The 19,869-nt window shown below is 40.6% G+C and overlaps 1 protein-coding gene across 7 annotated transcripts in view; it reads left to right on the top strand.

The window, feature by feature from the left end:
* The window catches only part of fam13b (family with sequence similarity 13 member B), a 116,153-nt gene that overhangs the window by 71,657 nt on the left and 24,627 nt on the right, over positions 1-19,869 (top strand). For all 7 annotated transcript variants that reach the window (XM_061891759.1, XM_061891760.1, XM_061891757.1 and 4 more), the window contains exons 8-11: positions 13,560-13,604; positions 16,849-16,944; positions 17,303-17,357; positions 17,521-17,612. In XM_061891759.1, the coding sequence (XP_061747743.1) occupies positions 13,560-13,604; positions 16,849-16,944; positions 17,303-17,357; positions 17,521-17,612 (288 nt within the window). The remainder of the gene's footprint in view (positions 1-13,559; positions 13,605-16,848; positions 16,945-17,302; positions 17,358-17,520; positions 17,613-19,869) is intronic.

The raw sequence follows: 19,869 nt of genomic DNA, 5'->3' as shown, positions 1-19,869 counted from the left end.
TAAAAGACTTACAAATGTAAGTATATAGATATGATCAAAATAGTATAAATGTAAGGGATTCCTGAACTATTTTGAGAGATAATGAGCAGGGCGGCCATGTAATCCTGGTGTCAACCACAGATCGCTTTGCCAGAAAACAACAATGCTAATAACGCAGACTATTTCTTTGTGCGAAATTATGATCCAGAACCTTATATTTTTTAGCTTTAATATATATATAGGATGATCTACAAAATTTAGAAGCTGTGTGTTAAACCGATCCAGCTTCAGTGAACCACGATAGCATTTTGTAGCTGTTGCTAAGGGCTAAACAAGAAATACAAACCACAAACATAATAACATGATCACTTACTGTACAATGTCTGCTCTGACTGGGATGTCAACTGATAGGTTATTCATAATCCTGATAGGTTATTCATAATCCACACGAAAGGTGCGTCTTCGGTTGCCATGTCTTTGTTTCCATATCTGGGTATAAGTTGAATGTCACATATGAACAAATTCTCTATTTATGGCTAAATCCTCCTATTATCCAGGTGTGAGGCATGAGTTATAATCTAAAACTAACTTCAAAACAGCTGTGATCTGCATGGCAGCACAGGGCACTGGCCGGCTCAATGATTTCAGCAGAGGGTTAGTACGCTCTCTAAAAAATACTTTGCCTGCATTAGCGCTTATAATAACAATATCGCTAATATTTGGTAAATATTTAGGTTGCGACATGTAAATTGTTGTCCGGTTTTGGGTGGTTAGAGGGCTTTGTGGGTGTAAAGGAGGAGCCTCCATTGACCCAATTATTAGCTTTTTTTAAAAAAAGTTTTCCCACGATTTTAAATAAATAAATAAAAACATATGTTCTTGTCCTACATAGGGATTGTGAATGATAAACAGCACACCTCTTTCCAATTTTTGCATATTTCCATGGACAGAGTACAGATTAATTTGCCCTGTGACGTCATCCGACCCCAAATCTAAGGAATATTCAAAATGTCCGTCCCAAATTGTGGCATTTTGTGGATGTTTACAAGTTATTTTTCACATACTTTGCGGATTGGAAATACCTTTGATTTAACGGACTCAAACAACCATGTAAAGTCCACTTGTTTTTCCATTATACTCATATTTTAAGCTGTCTCAGCATAAGCATGTTTTCTTCTCGTCTACTGCTCTCTTGCTCGATGTGTGCATTTTCAGCCTCTTTCCCTAGTTCCAGTGATATTAAATCTTATGAGAAATGTTATTTTATTTTCCGCAGTTGTGGTCATATTAACTTGCGTTGAGTATGGATGTTGTCAGCAAAACGACCAAGCTGCATGGCATGAACCACAAGTGATCATTTTTTGTGATCTGGCTATCGCAAACTTTTCCACAGAAATTGGCCGATGATAATCGTTGGATTATTTAGAACACCACTCGTTGAATAATTTTCTCCGTGCACGGCCATCTTTTATCAACGCAAGGTAGTCAACCGGAATGAGAATCAGCACCTCCAAGTCCGAGTCCATGGTTCTCGCCTGGAAAAGGGTGGAATGCCATCTCCGGGTTGGGGAGGAGACCCTGCCCCAAGTGGAGGAGTTCAAATACCTAGGAGTCTTGTTCACGAGTGAGGGAAGAGTGGATCGTGAGATCGACAGGCGGATCGGTGCGGCGTCTTCAGTAATGCGGACGTTGCACCGATCCGTTGTGGTGAAGAAGGAGCTGAGCCGGAAGGCAAAGCTCTCAATTTACCGGTCGATCTACGTTCCCATCCTCACCTATGGTCATGAGCTTTGGGTCATGACCGAAAGGATAAGATCTCGGGTACAAGCGGCCGAAATGATTTTCCTCCGCCGTGTGGCGGGTCTCTCCCTTAGAGATAGGGTGAGAAGCTCTGCCATCCGGGAGGAACTCAAAGTAAAGCCGCTGCTCCTTCACATCGAGAGGAGCCAGATGAGGTGGTTCGGGCATCTGGTCAGGATGCCACCCGAACGCCTCCCTAGGGATGTGTTTAGGGCACGTCCAGCTGGTAGGAGGCCACGGGGAAGACCCAGGACACGTTGGGAAGACTATGTCTCCCGGCTGGCCTGGGAACGCCTCGGGATCCCCCGGGAAGAGCTAGACGAAGTGGCTGGGGAAAGGGAAGTCTGGGTTTCCCTGCTTAGGCTGTTGCCCCCGCGACCCGACCTCGGATAAGCGGAAGAAGATGTATGGATGGATGGTAGTCAACAAATCGTCCCGGCCCTAGATTTGTTTAAAGCTCGGGAAAAGGTCAACAAAGAAAAAGATTTTCAAATATTTTTTTCTAAATTCCATTGTTAACCAACACACTCAGTGAGGGTGTAACAGTTCCCTATGTTTACGGTAATCGTGTTTGGACCTAGTGGTACTTTGACTTTGGCCCCTTGGCTTTGCACGTTAAGCCTGTGGCCACCAACCTGGGCTTTCGTGTGAACAGTGATTTTAAATTGGACCGTCAGATTGGCACAGTGGTGAAATCCAACTTTTTTCAATTTACGTCAGCTGGACAAGGTTAAAAACCTTCTTTCTAGAAGGCAACAGTTTGAGACAGTAATCCTATGCCTTTATCACATCTCGGCTGGATTACTGTAACTCTTTGTATTTTGGAATTAGTCAATCCTCCCTCTCACGTCTGCAGCTGGCCCAAAATGCAGCTGCCCGACTTTTAACCAACACAAGAAAAAGAGAGCACATTACTCTTGTTTTAGCCTCCCTCCACTGGCTGCCTGTGTCTTTCACAGTCCATTTTAAAATTATTTTACTCTTTTTTTTTTTTTTTTTATCCTTACTTGGTCTTTCCCCACAACCATTGGTACTTTAACTTTAATTTTAACCTTACCTCTCTGAGGTGTTCCACCTCTGCTCCCACCCGGTCCCTCAGGTCAGTTGATCAGCTGATCCTGGAGGTTCCCAAATCAAAGCGCAAGCTTCGAGGGGACAAAGCCTTCTCTGTTGCGGGTCCCAAACTCTCCATGTGAGACAGGCCCCTTCTTTGGCTACTTTTAAGACCCTTCTTAAAACCCATTTGTATTCACTGGCTTTTAACCCAGCATGAGACTTTATAAACTGTTTTTAACTTTTTTAACTGTTTTCATCTTTTTAACTGCTTTTATATAACAAATTGTTCTTAGGATAATTTGTATTTGCTTTTTCAATGTGTATTTTACTTCTGTTTTAAATGTTATTTTTTAGTCTGTGCTTTGCCTCTATTTATTTGTAGTGTACAACCCTATGTTCTTCAACTGTGGTTGTTTTTAAAGGGCTTGGTATGGTATGGTATGGTACGGTTAATAATATCCCTTTAATAATCATTTAATTCGAGGGTCACTAAAAACAAGCAATAGGCCGCACTCTGGTTTACAGTGTTCAACTGTGTATATTATCATTTTATTTGTAAATAAAGGTTCTAGGTTGACTGGCAACACTAAATTGGCCCTAGTGTGTGAATGTTGTCTGTTATCTGTATTGGCCCTGCGATGAGGTGGCGACTTGTCCAGGGTGTACGCTGCCTTCCGCCTGATTGTAGCTGAGATAGGCTCCAGCACCCCCTCGACCCCGAACGGGATAAGCAGTAGAAAATTGATGGATGGATGGGTTCTTTTTTGACTGAAGTGTAGCATTAATAGTTCCAGTTTGTAGTCATGTTCCCTATTTCTTTAGAACAGTGGTTCTCAACCTTTTTTAAGTGATGTACCCCCTGTGAACATTGTTTTTGATTCAAGTAACCCCTAATCAGACCAAAGCATTTTCGGTTGTAAAAAAGAGATAGAGAAGTAAAATACAGCACTATGTCATCAGTTTCTGATTTATTAAATTGTATAACAGTGCAAAATATTGCTCATTTGTTTTGGTCTTTTTTGAACTATTTGGAAAATAAGATATAAAAATAACTAAAAACTTGTTGTGATTCAATTATAAATAAAGATTTCTACACATAGATGTAATCATCAACTTAAAGTGCCCTCTTTGGGGATTGTAATAGAGATCCATCTGGATTCATCAACTTAATTCTAAACATTTCTTCAAAAAAAAGAAATCTTTAACATCAATATTTACGGAACATGTCCACAAAAAATCTAGCTGTCAACACTGAATATTGCACTGTTGTATTTTTTTTTCACAGTTTATGAACTTACATTCATATTTTGTTGAAGTATTATTCAATAAATATATTTATAAAGGATTTTCGAATTGTTGCTATTTTTAGAATATTTTTAAAAAATCTCACGTACCCCCAGGGTTATGCGTACCCCCCTTTGAGAACCACTGCTTTAGAACAACGGCAGCACACTGCTTTTGTCTTAAAGGGGACTTAGGATGATTACAGTCTACATTTTATTGAATATGCTTTGGTTTAAATTGCTTGAATTTTGTTCCACAGTCCCATTTATAACCACTTTTTTGAGTCTGCCTGCAAGGTGTTTGCGGAGGCGTTCCCACATTGCGATTGAAACCGTCCATGCCCTATCCAAAAATCTTTTGAAAATGTACACTGTTGATAAGAACATCGCCGCTATTTATATATAGGCTCTGGCTCCTCATTAGCACTATCGCTGGCCAAGACCCCTGCTAGCCAATGGCTATTTGTTTACGGAGTATACGCGAAGCATTGAGGCACACTTTCTGTTTACCAGGAAAGAAATGGGCAGGCATCTGTACCAAAACATATCACGTTACAAATACATGTACGACTACACCTCTAACATCCAGACTATCTGCTCGTGATATTTCCCTTGTGTTATTTCTATCTGGAGGTAAAAAGATTGATGTCCTCATTTGGCGTTTAATGCGAGATGTCAGAGGGCTGATGATATTTTAGTGTGCTCATCAACTGACGACACACAATATACAAATAATACACCATAAAAATGTCTTTTTTTTCACAGTGGTCAAGTTAGCTCGTATCTTGTCTGTTTGTTTGTTTTATGTTTTTCCTCCAAGAGCTGACTCGTCACTACTTAGTTGGGTCAGTCCTGACGATGAGGCATTGCGGTGTTATCAAATGTGACATGGCACGTTTGGAATTGCATCTTCGTATACAATGACATAAGTACAAAATGTAGGTCAATGTGCATCAGCTGCTGTTTATCTGCTTTTTACATTCTCACATAATAAGGCATGAACCACAAATTAGCCAATCTAAATGCGCGAGCTTCTTTTGAATGTATGTGTCTGTTATTTGGAGGAATTCGTCATGTCAGAGAAATGCACAAAGAAGTTAAACAAAACAGATAAGACATAAAAAAACAATCATGTACACATTCGATTTCAGAGGTTCCACGGTGCTTGTAAATGGCCTTGTAAAAAGCCTCTCACTTCTACAACATCTTTGGCTCAGCCCCAACGTCACTTAGCTAAAGCTGACATGTCCCCGCCGACAGCATCGTTTATCATCTTCAGCTGCGCGAAGGGAAGGTCAGCTCCGGCTAAAAACGGGATGTGTGAATGTTTGTGCGCTGCTGCTGTTTAGAAAAACAAGAGAGCGAGTCGTTTTAGCTCCTTTACTGTTTCTTGCGCTCCAGATAACCACGCCACATCAACATTGCATCTTGAAAAAAAATCTTGTTTCTAAGATCATTTTAAATGGAACATCAAAACAATCAGACCCCGAATTTGCATGAAAGTATTCTACTTTTTTTCTAGCGTCCTTGTATCCGCGCTGTCTTCAGCCTTGACTTCCTGATTATGTCCTCAGCCACGGCCTCGGCCCAGCGTGTAACACGATACACTTACTGACTTTTGCTCGCAAGCTTTATCACTTCTTAACTTTATTCTCAGCACTGCAGTCTTGTACGCACCGTCTTTAAGGATCACACATAAGAAAACTGTTTTTTTTTACTTCCAGCCAACACAATTCTTTGTCACTAAACTTTATCTGCTGCATTTTGTTAAGGACGAGTCAATGCTAAATGTGGGAGATGATCTGTGCCAAAAATAACTCATATATTAGTATAATGTTTTTTACTTTCAACGTTTATATATGTAGATTAACATCAGATTTATCCATCAATTCTAAGTTTTTATTATTATTTTTGTTTGTTTACTGCCTTTTTTGGGGGGGGCAAACACACAAAATATGCTTTATTTCCCCCAAAAAATATTTCAAAGTGGAATATTTGATGTGAAGCAAAGACAGTCTTAAAGACAAAAATGTTTGGTTGATTGATTTAAACTTTTATTAGTAGATTGTACAGTACATATTCTGTACAATTGGTAAATTGTACAGAAATGGTAACACCCGAAAAAGTTTTGCAATTTGTTTAAGTCAGGGTCCACGTTAATCAATTCATGGTACAAATATAAACTATCAGCGTAATACAGTCATCACACGAGTTAATCATCAGAGTATATACCGTATTTTTTGGACTATAAGTCACAGTTTTTTTTTCATAGTTCGGGGGTGCGACATATACTCCGGAGCGACTTATGTGTGAAATTATTAACACATTACCGTAAAATATCAAATAGTATTGTTTATCTCATTCGCGGAAGAGACGAAGAAAATGTCAGCAATCGTCACACACAATTATTTACATTATTTACAATCTGTAAATATAAACATTGAAACTTTTACGCCCTTTTATTCCACTTACTAGTATTTTTAGAATGTTCCGTTAAAAAATTATCTGCAGGACACCTCTGTTTTATCCTGAATGACAGGTGGACTTGAGAAAACATGCATTTTACAGCTCTATCAAAAGCAAAGGTACAGTAAAAGTACTCGTTTGCGCGTTTTAAATGCCTTTTTGGAGAAGAACGGATAACTGCACTGATTTTTAGGGCAGCACGGTGAAACAGGGGTTAGTGCATGTGCCTCACAATACGGAGGTCCTGAGTAGTCCTGAGTTGAATCATTTATCTTTCTGTGTGGAGTTTGTATGTTCTCCCCGTGACTGCGTGGGTTCCCTCCGGGTACTCCGGTTTCCTCCCACCTCCAAAGACATGCACCTGGGGATAGGTTGATTGGCAACACTAAATTGGCCCTAGTGTGTGAATGTGAGTGTGAATGTTGTCTATTTATGTTGGCCCTGTGGTGAGGTGGTGACTTGTCCAGGGTGTACGCCGCCTTCCGCCAGAATGCAGCTGATATACGCTACAGCACCCCACGCAATTCCAAAAGGAACAAGCGGTAGAAAAATGAATGGATGAATCTGTGCCCTAAAATAATGATTTCAACTCACGTGAATGATGTAAGAAGTCAAAGCCCTGTATTTGTAGACAGTTTGATCACTTGCACTGCACCAAGTCTCACTTTCACTTTATTTTGTTCCACCTCTGCCTGATTTGATATAATACACAATATAAGTACACTAATGGAATTAAAGTTGAAACTCAGGACTCACTTTTTTTTCTATCACTGAAAGTGAGTTTTTGAGTTCACAGAATTTGTTGTGGCTCATGTTTCAGTTATTTTCCTGATGATAATCCTAAATTCCCAGTTACATAATGTAGGGACAGTTCAAGGCAAGGCCCCCGATGCTTCCCTCGATACCACGATATGTCAATTTCAGGAAAGAACACGTGGTGTATACAGCTGCTGTGTCATTTGACTGAAGCAACAAACTGTTTATTTTCTTTCGGCTGAAGACTGACCGCTTGTTTTTATAAGAATTTAAGTGGGTAGTCCTGCGTTTGACCTCAGTTTTCGTCGCTAACTAAGGAAAAATAAAAATCCCCAATGAGATCTTTTATCTTATAGCACCTAATAAAGTAAATGTTTTTCGTGTCCTGTTTACTATTTTCACTGTTCGCCTCATATTCAGGTCTACGTAGATATTCGTAAAAAACAAACTATAATAATTATATTTGCCATTAATTTTATTTTCAGGTCAAATGTAGTGACTATTTAGAACCAGCACATGGCACCCATAGGAAACACCAGAACCGTGTCAATACAGCCAGTTACTGTGCCACACACTCACTGCAGCAATGTTTTTCCATCATTACTAAATACAAATACATATGCAACAAATAGAAGATGATGAACATTCAAGTCACACAACAATTGTATTACTGGTTTAATAGGGATGTTGTCATAATTTTTAGTTGTGAACCTGTGAACATTTGCATTTTCCAATCCAATCCATTTTATTTGTATAGCCCATTTAAACAACAAATGTTTCCAAAGTGCTGCACAACAATATTAAAAACAATATTTAATATTATCCTTAGTTCCACCAATGACTGAATAAAAAATAAAACCAATATAAAAATATGATTAAAAACAATTTTAAAAGGTAAAACCAATACAAACAATAAATAGAAATCTACAAATTTAAAAAACACAAAGGACCACACAACTCACAAAGTGTTAAAAACCAAAGAATAAAAGTGGGTGTTAAGACAAGACTTAAAACACTCCACTGTGGGAGCAGTTCTAACATGGAGGGGCAGAGTGTTCCAGAGCTTAGGGGCCGACCACAGAGAAGGCCCTGTCTCCCCTGGTTTTGGGACTGGTCTTGGGCACCACGTGTAAATTTGGATGAGGTCTGAGGTATAGTGCCAGTCTATGTAAAGCTTTAACAACAAACATCAATGTTTTAAAATCAATTCCAAAATGAACAGGGAGTCAATGCAAATTCCCAAGAATTGGGGTTATATACTCGCGTTTCCTGACCCCTGTTAAAAGTCGTGCTGCTGCGTTCTGGACTAACTGCAACCGGGAGAGAGCTTTTTGGCTAATGCCAGCATAAAGTGCTTTGCAGTAGTCCAGGCGAATTGAAATAGAAGCATGCACGACTTGTTCAAAAAGGTGAAAAGATAAAAACAGTTTTACCTTTGCCAAAAGACGAATATGATGAAAACACAATTTTCAAATGCCATTGACTTTGTTTGTCAAGTTTAAAATCGATGTCCATTGTGATTTTTAACATTGCCTGTTAAAAATGAAATGTCTGAATAGAGTGTTGTTTGATATGATTAGACTGACATACAGTAGTCTTAGTTAGTTGGTAGCAAAGTTTGGTAACCTAAATCCGCAGAAATGTCACCCAATAAAGTTTGACTGATGTTTATGCTTCTCATTGCAGTCAGTTGAAGTTCAGTGCTGTTTCTCCAGGTCACACACTGCTCAGTGGAAGAATGTACATTTGCACATACTTTATCAGGGCAAAGTGGAGCAAGTTTGTGTGTTCTACAGTATAAACCAGGGGTAGGGAACCTATGGCTCTAGAGCCAGATGTGGCTCTTTTATTGACTGCATCTGGCTCTCAGATAAATCTTAGCTGACATTGCTTAACACGCTAATTATGAATAATTTCGCTGGTAATCACAGTGCTAAAAATAACGTTCAAAATATAAAACATTCTCATGCATTTAAATCCATCCATCCGTTTCCTACCGCACCTGTTCAAGAAGTCGCATTAATGGTAAGAAGTATTTTATGTCACGATGGGGGGGGGGGTCGCAGCTTGCTGCGGGGTCGTTCTCCCAGGAAGGCAGACTCGAGACATGGCATTTAGGTAAAAACATGACTTGATTTAAACTAAAAAAAGATACAAACAAAAATTGCTCACAGCGGAGGCAGAACTTGGGCTAAGGAAGAAAGCTAACGCATAAACAGACTATGAACATAAATCAAACAAAACTTACTTGGCATAGCATGAAGCATGAAACTATGGCAAGGCATGAAACAAGTCAGCACAGAGCAAGAAAAGATCACATTGACCCCAGGGCGACTGACTGGCAAAGACAAGCTTAAATACTGCCTCTGATTAGTGTTCGGGAAGCAGGTGAGCGGGCATTTTGTCCACCAGAGACAGGTGGACAAAATGAGTAACCAAGGGAACCAGACAAGGGAGTGGAAAAAAACAGGAACTTAAAGAGTCCAAAAGACAAACAGCACATGGCCAAACAAAAACATGATCAACAGACATGACATTTTATTTATTATTGGTTAGCTTCAGAATAACAATGTTATGAAAAAGATTGAGACTTTTTATACTTTAAAAATGTTGGTCTTACCTAAAAATGCACGCATTGAGTGTTAAAAAATATGATATGGCTCTCACGGAAAAACATTTTGAAATATTTGGCTTTCTTGGCTCTCTCAGCCAAAAAGGTTCCCGACCCCTGGTATAAACAAACAGCAGATTGCTCTCGGCGTAGCATGACGCATATACTGTACCAGAGTGGGTATTATAAATGTCTCGGAGCAAGTTACTACAGGGTAAGCCTTTGGATGCATTATTTAAATATGAATACATGTGATTTTTGTCAAGAATTTTTAGTGTACTGACTGTAATAGTTGCTCACTGTCGTCCCCACATTCACGGACCCAATAACTCCTCCCAGTTGCTTCCTGCTTATTGGCTCTAGAAATCTTGCCCTCCATCTGATTGGCTGCAAACTTGAGCCCCTCCCATTCCACTGGTCCTCACAGCCTCCCAGGGTTGTTGCTTAGTTACATCAGGACATACTTGGGCAGAGCCCTGATGTTTACTGCGGCACTCGGGCGCAGGACAGTGCCGGGTGACACAGTCGCCAGGAAGACGAGTCCATAGAATGCACCCAGGTGCAACCTTTGCTCTGCTGATCCTCCCGCCGAGTCCACAGAGAGTTCGGCCGAGATAACTGAGCAGGAACACAGCTGGATATGGTCCCTTCCTCGCATGTCTGCCGAGTAAACACGTGGCAAAAGAAGGAAGAGGTGCAGGGTTTAGTTGCCTGTCTCTTGTCAGGTAAAAAAAAAACAAAAAAAACTCAGCAGCAGCAATTCTGGACTTTGGCAAGCTCCAACTAAAGTTGCTGACTCCAAAGCCGTCATACTTAGTAACCTCTTCCACTTTCGGGCTGGATCTTTAGACGGACGGATCAGATTGAGGAAAAGAGAAAACTGCAGCCATGAGAATGGTCTGTGACGTTCTACTGCAGAGGTAAACATATCACACTTTCATATCTTTGATCAGACCACGGTATTGCAGTAATGAATGAGAGCCAAGGTGAATGAATGTGCACTGATTATGCAATGTCTCACATTGCTTATTGATTGATGCCGCTGGGCCATTTAAACACTCCCAATTCTGAACTATGAAGTGAGCTAATTGAGATACTGTAAAAGGTATATTTGTTAGGTTGTTGGTTGGGTATTGTTGGCTCGGCGAATGGATGAGTACAAACTGTCAGGCTAAAAGGTTTACTTACAATCTTCAAAAACAAAAGGACGTTATCAAAGTCTAAACACACAAACGTGCCCCCGTCTCCATGCAGAAACCAAATACTGATCTTTGACCTCTGTCTTTAGACCACCAGATGCCTTGCATTCTGACATGCGCTTTGAAGCTTTGGCGCCTCTCACATCAAGGACTGTAAATGTTTCAAATGCAAGCCTTGTTTAGCAATTGTGTTTCGGGGCGTGTGTGTTTTTCAGTAGTTGGTTGTATTCTGCTGGTGGAACTGAACAGACTTTCTGACAACAGCACTTTTCGAGACCCATGGCTTGACCTCAAATCCTCCAAATTCATCTTACGTATGCACTACCACTTTTGTTTTAAGAGGCATAGTTTTCCAAACATAATTCATTAAACTCCCAATTTTGGACCCTCTAAACATTTGCCTTTTGGAGTTCCACTCTATAAATTGTATTGTTACACAACAAAATTATATTGGCCCAAAGCACTTTGACTGCTTCTGTAAAGACTACAATAAATATGTTCTTGTATTGTGTATTACACATCAGTGTCTTTGCACTGGCGTTGCCTGTGGCAGGGAGGCTACAAAGACTGACGGCCCACTTAATAGCATTATCTTTGTCTCGCAGGAAGCTTGAAGAGGTCAGAATCCCCCTCAGGGCCTGAAATACATCACTTTAGTGAAGGGCCCCGGGCGCGCAGTGGTGTGAGATCAAAGATTATCTTTAATACTTGAGGCGCGTGCACATTGCGTAATACTCTCTTTGCGCTGTCAAGCAAACTGTACAAGTGATGCAACGGCAAACGATAGCAGTGGAGATTGTTCAAGGAGTCTGATGTAGAGTATTTTTCGGACAATAGAGCGCACTGCCGATGTATTTGGGTCTCTTTTTATAATCAAGGATTCATTTTATGATTTATTTTTCGATATTTAAAACACTTTGAGAGCTTTAAGGCGTTTTGGAACGGAATGAGCTGAACTATAGACAATTGGAAACAATGTTTGAGTCTTTGGACTTGAAACTGTTCGGAATGGGGATGTGGACTCTAGGACTGGTAGCCCTTGGTGCTGCCCTGGCAGGGGTCTTCCTGATCAACTCTGACTTTTGTCCACCCATATTTCTCACTTAATATGTTATGGTGGTTCTTTGGTCAAAATGTAGCATCTATTATGTGTTACAGACCATCTTCAAACTGGCTTCTGATGCGCCGTTTTAGACTTAAACTTTAATGATCCACAAGAGAAATTGTGTGCAATCTTATTTATGCGCTTTAGCGCTTCCATAGCAAGTCTACTGACAGAAGTTAAAACTGTACACTACTTTGTATTAGAAATGTCAACGGCACAAGATGAATGGCCTTAAACAAGAGGATAGAGAATAAGAGAGGAGCTTGTTTACTAATTTTCGGGACTTAAGCAGATCCCAAATACACATCAGCAAGAATCAATGCGTAAGAAAAGCTGGTTGAGCATAATAGGCCGTAACAGAATGCCTAATTTTTGGGTCCTTAAACACACCCGTATGTTGAAGCACAGCACATCTGACTCTGGTAGTCGTAATGGACCAACATTTCATCAAATGGTGCGGCTTCGTACTAAGAATTTTTGACACATTTCTGAGCGCCATGTGTAATGTTCTATAGTTTCAATGAAACTTTAATGTTTTGGGCTTGCTTGCCGGTGTCACTTTATTGAACAGGCGTCCACACGTATCCCTTACATGTGACTCCCATCTACTGGCCACACTTACCATTACACCATGTACCACATATAATTGATTCAAGGTCAGTAAACACAACCAGAATTATTAGGCGCACAGGGTCGCACTGTTGATTTTTGAGAAAATGAAAAAGATAATAAGTGTGCCATATAGTCCGAAAAATACAATACACTCACTAATTTTCTCAAGTAGGAACGGAGTTAGCTGCTGTTTATTGTTGGAATATTAGAGTTAAATTACAAGTAACTGCAAGCATTGCTTTACAACAAACAAAAAGGAACAGCAATCATCCATAGTAAGATTAACGAGAGAGATGACAAGGTTGCATAAGTTCAGCTGCAAATTACACACGCGCACACACAGGTGACATTGCTCTCGTGCATACATGACCTTGTGGTGTGTGTAGTGATACATAAATCTGCTGTCGTGTTATGTGTGATAGTGAGCATCCCCGGACACATTTCAGCTGTGTCCCAGCTTTGTGGACATTTGTGCACTTACTGTACCTGGTCTTATCTAATTACTAACTCCGTAGCCTTAATAACTTTGTGGCGCCTTTGCGCCTTTTCTGAGCACGTCTGTACCGTCGTTATTGTATCGCTTCGTCCTGTTTTGACTCTCCAGCATCACACACAGCCTCCGAGGTCAGTTGATGTCTGGAATGGGAGTCCAGGAGAACTTGATGTTCTAACTATGTCTTTCCACTTTGCAGCGCCCATCTTTCCTCTGTGCCCATGCTGCCTGCTGACTCCGCAGAGTGAGTACACACACACACACACGCCTGTCGATCAATTAAAACATTACGTTGAAAAGTTATACATGCACATGAGGGAAATCACATGAACAGTTTTATCTCCCCTCCTGGTACTGATGCGGTCTGTGATAGCGGCAACAGCGTTGCGCACAGTGCGGGACAAAGTGTGTCTGATAAGTCGACAAAAGGATTGTGTATGTTTGATGAGCAGCAAAGACAAACATGACTTTCCGCCGAGCACGGACAGTTGTCTTAATGTGCAATAAAGTCACAATTGTGCCAACACCAAACACGAACTAATTGACAGAAACACACAGCACAACATGATCCAATAAAATGTTAGGAGTTTGACTGCTTTAACAAGTCACTTCCACACTAAACTTGACGACAGCTGTGAACTTTTCTCGGCATGCATCTATATTGACAGGCCTAAGTTTCACTGAGAAACGTTTTGCTCTGATCTTTGAGGTTGTCACGGCATCTTATGTCGGTGGTCTTAACTCGGGAGCTCAGGAGGCTTTAGTTGACATTTAGCAGGCAGCTGCAAAAACATTTAACTTCTCTAGACTGTATGTGAACTGCATACAGCATTCAAGTTCTTCGTGATTTATTGTTATGTCAATTGATTGACCACAGCTGCGGCTATTTAAGTGCATCACTTCCTGTTGAAAATTACACACTGACAAAGACTGTCAGGTTTAAGCACCGAACTATCTATTAAAACAGGACAAGAAGCAAGGAATCAAGCAGAGACAGGTTTCAATTTTGCTCATGAGGAGAAACGTATTGGGCTGCACACTCAGTTACAGTCTCCCACCACACTCTGGGAGGTACAAACACCATCCTCCCTTGCCCCCCTCACTCTCCATTTTTATTCAGGAATTCCCTAGTTTACATCGCTGAGGCTGCTTCTAGAATAGAATAGAATGGACTTTATTGTCATTATATTTGCATATAACAAGATTAAGGACTGCAGTTTAAGGTGCAGGAACAAATATGGGGTAAAAATAAATAACACCAGAGGTAATAAAGGAAAAACTAACAATTGAAATAAACAGACCTGCATACCCCTCTGAAGGGAGGAGTATGCAAGCAGTCTCAGATGACACAATATGTGATTATTCAGAATGGAAATGTGCTGACACTCGTGATTTCGCCCTGTCTCTGCTTTGTCTGCGTTGAGGTACTCGAAGTCCGTCCTTGGCTGTCAGCAGGCTGTAAAACACAAACAGCAACGAGACACTCCTAACTTGCAGTGGAAGATAACAAGTTATGTGCCTTTAAGCATAAGAGTTGTGTGATAACTTTTATATATAATTATTCTAACAAAGACATTTTGGAAACCGGTCTGTTTGGTAGAGCCTGCGCAGTTTGTATTAACATTATTAGAAGGACACGAGGGTTGGCTGGCCTTGCTTTTTCTTACAGCATACAGCATGCCAAGCCCAGACTCCGCTTTCTTCCCATGTCATGACCGAACGAACGTGTGTGGAGAGGGTAGAGAGCCTCTGCTTTCTGACTTCAAATTCCGTTTTAATTGGAGAGGACTCTGAGCTAAAGTAAACAAGGACGGCGATAAAGAAAGCTCTCAAAAAAATCTCAGTAGATTTGGAGGATCAAGCGTTTCACGTCCGCCCAGAAAAGGTCAGCAGGACGGGTGTTATTACCTTTTACAGTATGGTTCCTCTTCTTCAATGCCATCAAAGCTTTCGGGAGAGGAGCAGCTCGTCACGGACCAGAACTCTTTTTAGTCATTATCTTTTTCGAGGGAAAAACGTCTTATTGGCATACACTACACAAATCTCTTGTTAATAGTAACTTAGAAACAATGTCTACCATTTTTGGCTGGGAGTTTATTCTAAAGTTGCCAGCATTTTCCTTTTTGGCAAATCAACACTAGTTTGTATGCTCGTGTTTCTAATAGCAGGCCTAAGACCCACCTTTTTGATTAAACTTTTACCTACAGTGATACTTATTCATTTAATTGAAGTAATTCCTTATATTTTATTAATACGATAGGTTTTATTTAGTTCTATGTATTTATCAATCATTTGCTGTATATAGTTCATCTTTATAATGTGTTTTGCTTGTTTTTTTTATCCATTATTCCCATAGACATCTTATAAGTAGACGCAGCATCGAGCGCGACTGCCTACTGGCGCTGACGAGACGCGGGGCCGCCATCTTGGAGTGGTGATCCGCTCCACTCAGTGCAATACATTTGGCAGGAGCAATGAACTGTCAGCACATTTAATTCATCTTTCCTCACTGAATACCACTAATTTTAACGTTTTTTTTGTCAACCACCAAACTGTTTCACTGGATTAAGTATTGTTTTATACTTTGTCCTAAAATGAGAATGCTTCATAGCCAGTAGCGGCTGGTGAATTTTGTTTTAGGTCGGGCTGAAAATTTGTAAACCAAACCCCTGTAGGGGGCGTCATCCTCCCCCAGAAGATTTCTTTGTGATTTTCACATACAAATGCAGCATTCTGGTGCATTCTGACAAAATAATTAATTTCGTTGACAAGCAATTCTATTATGGTCACACTGTAGCCAGTACTATTGAAGATCTTTGCTTCTTCTCAACTCTGTGGTAATATTCTTTGCACAAAATAATGTTAAATCGTACTTTTGAAAAGTAATCCCCCAAATCCTATTATCAACAGTCCGCTCATTTGAGCAGGAAAACGCTGAACACGAGGCCAGCATCTTGGTTTTCTACCTGTCAACTGTCAGTTTAGGCTGCTTGCCGGTTCCTCATCACCACTTCAAGATGGCGGCCGAATTTCTCGCGTCACAGCAGCGAATGCTGCGTCTATTTATAAGATGTCTGTTTATTCCTACTCGTGGTTCTTATTAGTTTACATGTTTCATTATTTTTACTTTCTAGCGTATCAGGCATGGCTGTGAGGGCGCTTTGTGTCAGTGTCCTGGTGGCCGTGGTCTGGTGACCTAACACAGGAGCAGATGGCTCCTGTGATAGTGTTTCTTCACCTAGCTCCTCTGTACTCAGAGGACTCACATTCATATGTGCCTGTCCGTGTGTGATTGATGGTAGGGAATGTGGGTCGTTGGGGCATTGTTTTTAAGTCCGCATTTCTTATGTATGAAAAGTGCTTTATAAATAAAGTTTGATCGAGGGATTAATTGATCTTAGTGAAAGTCATACACTGTTGTGTTCAAGCTCAATGTGAAACAACTTCAAATGACAAGGTGTGTGTGTGTGTGTGTGTTGTGTCTTCAGGATCATTGAACGAACCATCAGGGCCGCAGTGGAGCAACATTTCTTTGAGCTGAAGACCTGCATTGACCAAGACCTCAAGGACTTTGACAACCAAGGGTGAGACGAACACTGTTAACTGATAGTGTTACACTGCATCTTGTGACACACAACGGGGTTTTCCACATCATCAGCAGTTCGGAGAGCAACCTCACGCTTCTGCTTGCTGTTGAAAGACATATTTAAGAAAAGATTTTGCCATGTTGGAAATTGTAAATAAACATAATTTGGGTTCAAGTTACCAGTAAAAGTGTCAACGTGTCGCGTTAGCAGGCAGTGTATGTTTTGGCTGGAGCAGCTGTCTGGGGGTCACTCGATGTGATATTTGTGACTTTCCATCGTCAATGACTGTTTTGATCTGACCTATTTCCATTCCTTTTCCGCTACTTCCTTAAAGCTCTTTGTTTTTCTTTGACAGGGAGCCAGCGAATGCTGGTCGCCATGGTGACCGAGAGCAAAAGAAAGACACACAGGTGAGAGGGGAGACGCTCGCATGGTTTACATGCGTGGGAACTCGCGCTGGCATGTACATAGTTCCTTTGTGTTGGTGATGAGAAGAAGAAGCCTTTGTGTTTGCATTGAAGACACAGATGCATAACTCAACTTGTTCTCTAACAAAGGACTGTTTCCCCCCAGGATGCACTGGGGCTTTCAGCCACCTTGGAGGAGGGTTCTGGAATGGAGCTGGACACTATCAGAGATGATGAAAACAACCTTAACACTGCCAGGTAAGATCTCTGCTCTCTGTGGAGTTTCAGCCTTGTGTGGCGTTTGGGTCTGTGGGACCCGTTTTCATTTTTTTATTAAAAGAAAATTATACAATTAATTTTTCAAACTGAGACTCACTGATTTTGGCTCATTTGCTGTGAATAACATATCAGAATACATTTTTAATGAACACACACCACACACCCCCTCTACACATTTCTATCACGTATAAGATGTCCAGGTCCGCTGTACTCTGAGCTTATAGAAGTGCGAAAATGTATGTTCTGTGTACCACACGCACCCACCCACACACACACACAAACAGAGCAGGCTTAGACAAGAGGAGGACAGAATGTAGGTACACAGAACATCAGAGGGTCAAATGTGCGAGAAAATGAGAGCAGACAGTGTTGACAAACAATGTTGCAACCTTGTGTGGGTTCGCAGGTGCAGAAACACAAAAGAAGAATCCCTGTCGGATGCAGAAACTGGCAAATAAAATTTCCGTGCAACGTTCATATTGTTGTTACTCAGCCAGTGTTTGTGGGTCTGATGGACCCGTTGCATTCTGTGACTTTCAATGCCTCACAATCCAACACTTTTATGTTAAAATACCAAACAGATAAGGTAAACATCTGTTCAGTATTTTATCATAAAAGTGTTGGATTGTGAGGCATTAAAAGCCACAAAATGCAACAGGTCCATCAGACCCACAAATGCTGGCTGAGTAACAACAATATGAACATTACACAAGGGTTCAACACTGCGCTGAAAAAGTGATGCCTTCGTTTCCCGCATAGTGCGCCTGTGTTTTTCGCTCGTTGAAGGCACTGAAGGCCTCTCACTTATAACTTCATGCGCCTCTTTTACAAATCACTTTGATACGCTCTCTCATAGCCTGAGAAGCACACCTCACATGCACTTTTATTTTTAAATTGCTCTTGCCGCTCATCTTCATGGTTAATATGCCGAGGACAATGTGGCGCGTTACTTTAGTTAGATCAGCCGATAAAAGTTATTTTTCTACAACAGCTTTCAGAGGGTTTTGAATGCTGTGTGCACAATTAGCAATTGGTGCTTACGTTTGCTTAGGTTGCCGCCCCCGCAACCCCACCTCAGATAAGCAGAAGAAGATTGATTGATTGATTGATTGATTGATTGATTGAAATTTTGTTAGTAGATTGCAGAGTTTAGTACATATTCCGTACAACTGACCACTAAATGGTAACACCCGAATATGTTTTTCAACTTGTTTAAGTCGGGTCCACGTTAATCAATTCATGGTACAAATATATAATATCAGCATAATACAGTCATCACACAAGTTGATCATCAGAGTATATACATTGAATTATTTACAATAATGGATGGTGGGTGTGTTGTCTGTCTACTTGTAAATAGTGCAGAGGAGGCGTGTTGACTGGGTTCTCAACGTTTACTCACACAGCGTGCTCATAACCACATTCTAGCTGCCAGCATGGCGACATACAATAACACCTTACGGGGCTACCGTGCGTGCTCGTCACTACTGTTGCATGCTGGGTAGTGTAGTTCTCATATTCCCTAGCTCATAACATCACAGTTGGAGGCATGATTTATAGTCTAGAATAACTTTGACGAGCCAAGATGCGGGTGATGGCTAACAGTAAAAGCAGGAGAGTGCTTATTAATTAGCTGTTTGTATAATTGCGCCGCTATGAAATAGTTTGTCTATTTAAAGAGTATTGTTGAAAGATTTCGGATGGTTTAGAGCCCCCATTGTTAGCGGACTTTTTATGTATTTATTTATTTCCAACTGCATTAAAAAAAAAATACACGTGTTCATGTCTTTTATAAGGATTGTGAACGATAGACAGCACATCTCTTGTCTAATTGCAGACGTGGGTAGTAGCGCGCTACATTTATTACTCCATTACATCTACTAGAGTAACTTTTGGGATAAATTGTACTTCTAAGATTAGTTTTAATGCAACAGACTTTTACTTGAGTATATTTATAGAGAAGAAACGCTACTTTTACTCCGCTCCATTTATCTACATTCAGCTCACTACTGATTTTTATCAGTTAATGCACACTTTCTTTTGTTTTGTCAGACAGACCTTCAAAAGTAGGATCCATCACCTGCCTCCATTTTGCCAATCAAACAGAGCAAGGCGGTCACATTTAAAAAAAAAAAATTTTATAAACCTTTTATTTATAAATTTCAACATTTACAAACAGTTGAAAATAATAATCAAAGTAAGTACAAAAACAGTACAAAACAGTATAAAAACCGTA

Source organism: Nerophis ophidion, linkage group LG29, assembly GCF_033978795.1.
Source record: "Nerophis ophidion isolate RoL-2023_Sa linkage group LG29, RoL_Noph_v1.0, whole genome shotgun sequence".
Taxonomy (NCBI): Eukaryota; Metazoa; Chordata; class Actinopteri; order Syngnathiformes; family Syngnathidae; genus Nerophis; species Nerophis ophidion.
This window is presented reverse-complemented; position numbering and strand designations above follow the sequence as displayed.